General features: G+C 33.2%; 1 protein-coding gene across 1 annotated transcript; it reads right to left on the bottom strand.

Moving 5' to 3' along the window:
* Positions 1 to 576: 576 nt before the first annotated feature.
* LOC136798375 (V-type proton ATPase subunit D-like) lies at positions 577 to 9,463 on the bottom strand. The gene is made up of 10 exons (XM_067054986.1): positions 9,313 to 9,463; positions 3,824 to 3,941; positions 3,347 to 3,426; positions 2,982 to 3,049; positions 2,792 to 2,836; positions 2,344 to 2,447; positions 2,065 to 2,131; positions 1,877 to 1,955; positions 1,433 to 1,530; positions 577 to 944 (listed from the first exon to the last, which is right to left on the bottom strand). Exons 1-10 carry the CDS (start codon positions 9,351 to 9,353, stop codon positions 883 to 885), a joined length of 762 nt encoding a protein of 253 aa, XP_066911087.1. The 5' UTR covers positions 9,354 to 9,463; the 3' UTR covers positions 577 to 882.
* Positions 9,464 to 9,795: the final 332 nt, after the last annotated feature.

The following is a 9,795-nucleotide window of genomic DNA, read 5'->3' on the forward strand; positions in this document are numbered from 1 at the left end:
TATAAAAGTTAACCCTCACTTATGAACAAGTTCTTCAAACTTTAGATATTCCTTCAAGCCAGCTAGCATAATTTATAGAAGAATCAGCTGTTTAAAAGCTATAAAAGTTAACCCTCACTTATGAACAAGTTCTTCAAACTTTAGATATTCCTTCAAGCCAGCTAGCATAATTTATAGAAGAATCAGCTGTTTAGAAGCTATAAAAGTTAACCCTCACTTATGAACAAGTTCTTCAAATTTTAGATATTCCTTCAAGCCAGCTAGCATAATTTATAGAAGAATCAGCTGTTTAGAAGCTATAAAAGTTAACCCTCAATTATGAACAAGTTCTTCAAACTTTAGATATTCCTTCAAGCCAGCTAGCATAATTTATAGAAGAATTAGCTGTTTAGAAGCTATAAAAGTTAACCCTCGCTAATGATAAAGTTCTTCAAATTTTAGATATTCATGGTTATCTTATTATTATATTACCAGGTTATCTGTGAGCACACTAAATGTAATGACATGTAGCTATTGGTACAAGGGTCGGATGGTGTTTAGAGCCAACGCCCAAAAAAAATGAAGAATCACTTATACTTAGTTTTGTATTTTACTTTTCCATAGTTTAAAAATAAGTTTTATATCGGTTTATATAATATAAAAAGTTTGCAATTCAATATTTTTTAATTTTCTAAGTGATTCATCACAACAGTAAATAATAACTATATCAAAGGAAAAGATCAAGGAGGAAAGTTTAATGCAAAGAAAAATTCTAAAATCTATGGGTACCCCAAAGGATGGTATGATCATTCTAAATTAATAAATGCATGAAAAAAATTCATAAATTAAGTCATAAAAAATTTAAATTAAAACATATTTGATTCATCAAAGCCCATCATTTCATTATGTGAACAAGAGGTCTTCATCGTCCTCATTATCTGCTAAAATATTCTTTGGTTCTGTATCTGAAAGAAATATAGTAAGAAATATGTTGAAGCTTGACTTCTGAAACCTGAAAGTGAAATCAGAAAATTTTCAACAAAAAAGATTCCACTTTATTTTCTAAGTTAAACTTCTGGCAAGAGAGACAAGATCAAGTATTTGAGCCTTTTCGAGAATACTCATGATAAGTGATGATAAGGAAATAGCAAATAAACATGAACAGGAAAAGTGAACACTTTGAAGTGATTCGAATGCACAAAATATTGTCAGGCTGTAACAAGCTCTATAGTCATGATCTAAGTAAAGTGTCATTAACCTCTGCAGAGTGTCCCATAGAAAATACTCGCTTATTTAAAAGCAATAATTAGGGATTTATTAAATGTATATAATTCTTGGTTTGGAAGCATTAACTTCTTTTAGTTTTAGCATTAACTATCATTCATGTAAAATCTGTTTAAATTAATCTTCTTGACCTTCGGATTAGGCCATGTGTTGACATTGTATATCTCACCTTTAACTTTTTCATGCTGATGATCTAATTGATATTGTTTCAAGGCTTCCTCTTTCACTGCTTTGTTTTTCTTCTTCTTCTCTTGAATTTTTTTCAACCTATGTAAATAAATGGGAAAGTAAGCAATTCAACAATTTTAATCAAAAGATTATACATACCAATCTGAGTAGGCATTGATACCCTTAAAAAAACAGCTTCTACTTTATACTTAGTTAATTGTAATTAACTGCTTATCTCTTTAATAGATGCATAGCAGTAGATAAAGAATGACAGCCAAAGTTAAAAGAGGTGGTCTGTTTCACTGCCAAGAGGTTGGCCATTCTGGTCATTACTGATACAAATAATACAAAACTATTAAAATAGCAGCCTCAAAGACATTTTGAATACTCAAAATATGAAGATCCACAGATTTTAGCTGATTCAATTAGGGGACACAATTTTTACCGATAAAATTCTTCTCTTTCCATTTCATCCAATTCACTAGTGATGTATGCAATGGTCCTCTCAATTCGTGGGATAATGACTACAAAAAAGTTTATAAGGAATCATGAATATACAAAAAACTAAAATCAAAATTTTCTCTTCTAATTAAATGTATTTTTAAATAGATGCAAATTTGATACAGCAATTACCGTGTTCAATAGCATTGACTCTTCTGTTGGTAATTTTGATTGCCTCATCCAATGTTACGAAAGCAGTCTAAATGAAATTGTATTTTAGTTGACTTCTCTAATTCGATCTTCAAAGGACCAAGAAATTCCTTCAACAATTAAAGAAAGATTCTGATTATGGCAAACCTCTTTTATACAGTTTTCAAGCTTAGGGAATAAGTGTTTCAGTTCGAGTTATATTTCAAATTATAAAGCTGCATTTGATGACAAAATCATAAAGATTGAATTATGTATGGTAACCTGAAGAGAAGCCAATTCCACCAGCAATTTCAATGCTTTGTTGAATGTGGTGGCACAGTTGTTCACTTGTTGTCCTCCACGAGACAATCCAGTCAGCTCATAAGCTTAGAAAATATGAGATACAGTTATTAATTAAACTATTGATCAACCCAAACAGGTGAATTAAACAATCAAAGTCATGAGTATAATTACCTGAAACAAATTTAGGACAATCTATCTAGAATTTTTTAAATACACTTGATTTTACTTTATCACTTTTAACCCTGAAAACATGAGGTGTCTGGGTTGGAGTACACCTGGAAGTATTGATAACTGATGTCTAAATTTTTTGCATTGATTTTCCAATAACACAAAATTTTAACATCGATCTATCAGGTAAACACTAAACTAGTCCCCTCATACATTCATGGTTGATAGGTGAATTAGTTAGATTAGACAAAGTACTCACTGTTTGCCCCATCAGTGTAAGCTTCAAATACTGGTAGTTTTACACCTGAATAATAAAAAAGTCAAATCATCAGTTTTTGTTGCTTTTCCATCCCTTTTTTCAAACCGAATGTACAGTAAGGCTAAATATTATCAAAAAAAAACATCATGAAAGAAATCAAAAGACCACAAAACACATAATTAAATTTTACCGGCTACATTGTCATTTTTTGTTCTCACTTTTGTCCATGCTTTATCTACATTTTCAGTGATAACCAAGCTAAAAGGTTGTAGGGAAATTTGCATATTCTCATAACGTTTTATCTTGAGAATTTAAAAAGAAGGTGTCAAAAACAGGAATTCAAATACTAACTACATGGTTTTATTCTTCATATTCTTTTGCATGGTAATTCATTTGTGACATTGTTTTCTACTTACTAAAATAAAAGTTAACTTGAATAACTCAATAAAGTTAACTCAAATAACTCAATAATTCTTTGGAAGATCTTTGGGAAGTGTTATGTTCTCACCTAGTCTATGATAAAATATTAGGAAAAGGTTTAAAATAAAATCAAACCTGAAATCACCAGCTGCAAAGTAAGCTTCTGTCAAAGAAAATGACGCTTCTTTCATCACGTCTCCCATCATAACTTTTGTCTAAGTAGAGGGTTTAAATAAATCAAATATGATAGAAACAAGTTTATAATACAAAATTATTACTACATCATTGGCTGTTTTTTAAAACAATTTTTAGCAGAGTTGATGTTTAAAAGCAGAGCTAGAGTGGAATCCCAGGGTTTTTTACGTTTTTATTCCTTCCGTCTAAAAAGAAAAGAACTAAGGCAACTTATGAAAAAGGCAAAACATATTTTTTCAACATACATATTTCAACTTTTTCCACAGAAAATCAAACAGTTCAAGGAATGTTTGAAGTATTGCCAAACCAGAATTTACAAAATACGACAAATAAATCTTGTTAGTTTTATTTGCAACCAATTTATTATTATCTAAAATCAAAAAGGACATTGTATTGTAAATAGGGTGAGTTACTTACATCAATGATAGTCTTTAAAATTTTTCTGAATCTCATTGTCAAAGCATCAGATTTTTTCTTCAATAAACTGTGTCCCTTTTGCGCTCCTTTTAACCTCTGTTTCATTGTTGTCATTGCCCTATAATGACATTAATAAATTGAAATCAATAAAAAGAAGAAAACCAAGAAAACAATTAAATTTCAACATCTCTTGTTTCCCCTTATTTTTTGTAATTTTTCTCCTGGCTAGACTACAATAATAGAAAGTTTATATATCTCTGTTTTTCTGCGAGGGAGACGGCATTTTGTCTATCTAGGACAATTTTATATTGACTAACTAAGAACTACCGTAAATCAACATTTTTACTATCCTCGATTTTGTAGGCCAGAACCCCGCCTGGAAATAGTCTTTAGGAGAAGATTATAGAGTAAGATATTGGGCAAAAAGTCAAAGATTTTCAAGATGAGAGGAGCATCACCATTCTAACCAGCTAACACCTGATTTCATTAGGCCAGGTTTAAGCACATTCACCTTAGAAGTACCAACAATACTAATCTTTTTAATCATAAAACTAGAAAATATAGCAAATTTTGAGCAAGTTTTAGATGTGAGAAGATCAAATATCCCAGGCAGTGTAGACTTAAACTCATATATCAAGATTACGGGATTTCGAGTACGGGCTGATTTTACTTTCGTTTTGAGTGGTTTCATTTTCGATTTCAAGCCAACATTTTAGTAACGGGGTGCTCGTCCATAGTTACAGGGGTTTGTGCAAAAAACTAAACACAGAAAATTTTCCAAATCCCCTATTTCAATTAATGAATCTTCTTTTGTTCAATAATGGCACTTTGTTGACAATCTAACTCTCAAATTCCCGCTTTCTTCAGTAAATTGAAGATGAGAAAAAACCTAAGCCACGGATCACAAATTGAAACAAATATATGAAGGGTGGGATTTTACAGCCGCTCGCCGTGCAAGCCACTGAAAGGCCACAGGTGCCAAAAAGAAGGGCCGTTTGAAATGCGGCAACCTCATTGGTGGAAATTTGATAAATAGCTGCGAAGGAGCGCTATGAAGCAATCAGTAGAAGAGACCACTTTCATTTTTGTTGCAAATTTCTATAAAATCTTCTCTCAGGGATTACTTGTCAATGTACATGACGCGAAATGAAGATATTTGAGATTGCCACCTAAACAAAATTCAACTCCTGAATTCTCGAACAATTTACCATCAACTGCTCTAACTTGGGACTATCTGACAAAACATGGGACAGCCATTTGGCCACCATTTTATCGAACCTCCAAGGTCATTTAAAATTAACATACCACGAATCATAGATAGCAAATAATAAGCACATGCACGCTGGAAGAAAGTCTCTAGAGATTTTAATGACCAGCCAGTTCATTCATTTGAGGGCTATGCATGTTAACCTCCACTGATGCAAGTTACCCAAGTCGCGTATTTTCCCGCGTGACAAAAGACGCGGCAACAAAAAAAGGATAAAAATAAAATTCAGAATTAAATATCTAAATGATAAAGAAAGATATCTGCATGATTTTTTGTTCCAAAATGAAAAGAATTTATTCACCTTTACAGTGCAAAAAGCCAGAAGTCTTTAACGTTCTTCGTTGATTTGTAATCTTCGATTTTCAGAGCTTGGGTTGCCCTATTTGTTGTGAACAAGATTACGGCACCGCGAATTTGGAAAAACCATGGTTACTTTTGTTAAGATCACAAAGGAGCAGATCGGTCCCGTAACAAATGGTTTTTTGTGTTTAAAAGATGGTAGATCAAGCTTTCTTTTGAAACCGTTCGTTCTGTTGGGTCGTGCATTATCTTCCAGCAAATGCAAATCAAAGAATCCGTCAAATTTTTATGTTGCGAAAGGTAACAGCAGAGAGCTTAAGACTTTCCTAGCAACTCCAGAAGATTTTTCAAGTTTTAATTTTTTTTTCAAAATCTATCTTATCTTGTAGAGCTTTGAAAAAGAAAGAAAATGAGGGGTCATAGGCCTCCAGAAGATTAGTGGTTGTAAAGATATTCAAATTTTAGTGTCAAAAATTTGACTAAAAATGTCAAAAAAAGGTTAGGAAAATAGCTTGGAAAAATTCGAAAAATGTGTCAAAAAAGAAAATAAAGAAATTTTCCAGTCATGCTTCTTAAATTTTGCATATCTCTTTTTCTAGTGTAGCTAGAGACCTCAAATTTGGAGGGAGAATTCTTTGATGGTGTTAAAATATTATTATATAAAAATATTTGTAAAATATTTAGTATATTAATTTATCAAAATAACAAAAGATATATCTTTTTTTGAAGAAAGAAGACATTGCATTGTTTTATTTTTGTTTTTGAAGAAAATAGCTTGGAAAAGGCTTTAATGAGTCAAAAAAGGTGGTAGGACCCATTTTCAAGGGGCCTCTGGAAATGGAGGAACAAAAACTTATGAGTAAAGAATAAGTTCTTCTGAAAGGAGAAACCCCAAATGAAAAGAAAATCCATTTCGGCAGAAACTTTTTTTTGGGACATTCCGGGTTGGTCTAAAAAGCAGGGTAGCCAATTGGGGTAGCGAATTGGGCTAGGTTATGGGGTACCTAAATATTTTACAGACCAGAATAGAAATACCGAAAATGAATGCATAGAACCACATTTTACTGACCAGGGAGCATGAATCTGATTGATACTTAGATTGATCATGCATGATTCCAAAGATAAACAAAGATATGAATTACCACGTGTTAATGCACGAGGAGTAAGAAAAAGAGCTTCATTATAATAGAGCTATTTCAAAAGACTTTTTGTACCTATTATAAGCTGCCATATTTTTGAAAGGAATTATTTGTTTGAAACATCTAAACATGATTTAAATTAAACAATAGATTCAATAACAAAGGATTGTTAAGATATGACAAGATTAGAGATCACATGGCCCAAAGGCGATTCTCATCAAATTACAGCTTCACAGAAATAACAATTAAAAACATAAATAAAATCTAAATCTAAAATATTAAAAACTGTTTTGTATATATTTTTTATTCGGGTCTAGGTCTGTAAATTTTCAAATAAAGCCAAGAAGGAAGACAAAATGGCGCCAGGTCTCTTGAGAAGTAACAAAGTTCAGTACCTTTGGAAAAAAGGCTATTGTGGCTGAAGTTCGAAAGGAATCTTACATTTTATTACATGGAATCATTAAGAAGATGTTGTAATAGTATTTCCACATGAAAACAGGTTTCAGATTTCAAAAGTTTAGGCAAAAAGAGGTACCCCAAAACCCAGCCCAATTGGCTACCCCATTGGCTACCCTGCTTTTTAGACCAACCCGGACATTCCCATGCTAAAGAAGCAAAAAAGTTAAAAAAACTGCATGAAAATGAAAGAACTAGAATTAGCAATTGTGATTTTTGAATTCCTCACCCTTTTTCTGATAAACATACAAAGTTTCAGCCTCCAAATACATTTTCCTCCGTTTCCAGACACATTTGTTCTTCGATAGTTGCTAATTTTTTTCTCCCGTCGGCAAACAATTTTTAAAATGTTGCAAAATGTTTGGCATTTTACCACTTTGCCGTCTAGCCAGTGTCCACAGTGTTATATACCGCTGAAAAGCTAAGATCACGGGCTTTCATTTAGTAAAAACCGGAACGCTTTAGCATACATAGAAGAAAAGTTCCAAGGGTTCAAAGTTCACGGAAAAATGAAACATTTGGTTTGACGTCAACGAAAGTTACATGACTTCTGGAGTCGCTAATTCCTCTTTCATGCTGTGCAATTATCTTTTGTGTATCTATATCTGCTCCATTGTAAGGGAAGTTTAATGTTATAGTGACCCCCGTCTCTATAGGACCCTGCCGACGCACCGGACCTAACGAACACCGGACACAAAAATCCGGTGTAAAAGAGAATTTTTTTTACCACCGGACAATCTCTACACCGGACTTAAGGAAGTCGGATGTCCGGTGTCGGAGAAGGATATTTTTTCCCACCGGACAATCAAAACACCGGACATGACCAGTCCGGTGTGTCCGGTGTTTCTTAATTTTTTGTTTCATAAATGTCCGGCGTCCAAAATTCCCTGTATGCAAACACCGGACTGACAGCGGACTTATTGCATCCGGTGTAGTGAAAGGATACTTTTTGCCACCGAACAAATACACCGGACAGTCCGGTGCGTCGACAGGGTCCTGTCTCTATGGCTCGCACTACGGAAAAACACTCTCGCCCCCCAAACTTCCTGCGCAGATTTTTTTGTGAAACACTTTCGATTTCAGTGCCGTGGACATGTTACAAGATGGTAGGAGGTTTTTGTTTGTGTTTTTTGAACAGGAATCTTCAAAAAAATGGAACTTCAAAATGGAATATCTGAAAAACTACTACCGTAGAGTCGTTTAATCTCGACATACGTCTTGCAATCTCGACATAGCTGTAGGCTGGTCTTCGAAATAAAAAATCAAACATAAACAAATACATACCAAAGTTATCAATCAATCACTAAAATGTACTCTCTCTATCACGTCACAGATTGTTAATATAATATGAGAAATGTGAAGTGTTATTACTTATACTTATATTTGAAAAGAAAACTTTAACGATGTAGTAATCGCTAAAAACTAATTAGCATGCTTTCAACGAAGATGTCTAAATCACAACATCACAACATTTTGCACGCGAGGAATTTTTTAGTAGACATTTTTACCGTGAACCGAAAATAATAAAAAGAACCCGGTTTCCTTTTGAATTTAATGTGACCGCCATACTGGCCATCACGGCGTGCGGCCTGTTAGCGCCTAGAGCGTGTGTTTTTATATATAAGGAAGGGGAAACCAGGCTAAGCGCGCGATATATTTTTATCACGTGACTTGAAGCGTAATAAAGTTGTAAAATTTTAATGATGGACACGAGAAAGTTACGAGGAAGTTTCAAAGTTTGCATGCGTTTCGTGTGTTGTGTAAAACTGCTTTATAATTTGGCTTTCTTTTTAATAAAGGATTGCAATGTTTACTGAACTTCTAGTTTGATGGATGAACTTGTTCGATAAGAATGATACCAAGAATTTCATTCAAGGTTTGTTTTGATTATTTTACAGATCCGGTGTCGAGATTGCAAGACGTATGTCGAGATTAAACGACTCTACGGTAAAGGTTGAAAGATAAGTGAACCCTCATTTTTTTTCTGAGGATAAGGGCTTTTCATTAAACTTGGTTTGACATTTTGAAAATGATTTTGAAATTTCGACTGACCCCCCTACCAATTATTGTGATTATGAGAGATAGTGAAAGTTTGATTGATAAATTTGGTTGAAGTACCAAATCAAACTTGTTGTCAAAAGAGATTTAAACAGTAAGTGAAAATACAGCCCAGAAATCAACCATCCCAAGATTTGACCAATCGTCCCAAGTTTTAGAGCAGTTGACGGTAAATTGTTCGAGAATTCAGGAGTTGAATTTTCTTCTACGAAAGAAAAGCTTTCATATTTGTTATGCAAGTTTAGTAGAAAATAGGAGAAAAATCTTACATTCTAGATGGAAACACATTGATTCTGTCCTTGCCTGACATCTTGAGGGTGTTCTTTATTAAGTAAACCTCTCCAAGCACCAATTTCTAGAATTAAAAAAAAAAATGACCAGCTTGTGAATTTTATTTTGAATCCCGAGATTTTCTTGAGCAGGTCATTTTCGCGGGACAACTACAACATATTTGCAGGTTAGCATTCTTTGTAATCTCAGGACCAATAAGTTTTTACCTAGGAATTCTTTTCGAAAATGATTTTCATAATCAATGATTTTGAAACTCTACATATTAATTTCAAATTAATTTTTTGAAGTAATTAAATAAAGAACAGCTTTTAATTTGAGTTTTAAAGCAAATTATGAAAAAAATAGTGTAGTCCCGCTTTTGTAAGTAGGTAGTTTACTTTTCATGATAAACCACGGAAACTAACCATGGGCTAACACACTAAAGTTTTTCCTAACAAAGTGTTGTAAATGATTTTCGTATT

Source organism: Clytia hemisphaerica, unplaced genomic scaffold (assembly GCF_902728285.1).
Source record: "Clytia hemisphaerica strain Z4C2 unplaced genomic scaffold, Clytia hemisphaerica genome assembly, whole genome shotgun sequence".
Classification (NCBI taxonomy): domain Eukaryota; kingdom Metazoa; phylum Cnidaria; class Hydrozoa; order Leptothecata; family Clytiidae; genus Clytia; species Clytia hemisphaerica.

Coding starts and splice junctions, on each gene's coding strand:
- LOC136798375 (XM_067054986.1), bottom strand. CDS start 9,353: ATGTCAGGCAAGGACAGAATCAATGTGTTTCCATCTAGAAT. Junction 2,837..2,981: donor AAAAAATGACAATGTAGCCG/GTAAAATTTAAT, acceptor TTTATTATTCAG/GTGTAAAACTACCAGTATTT. Junction 1,956..2,064: donor AGTCAATGCTATTGAACACG/GTAATTGCTGTA, acceptor ACTTTTTTGTAG/TCATTATCCCACGAATTGAG.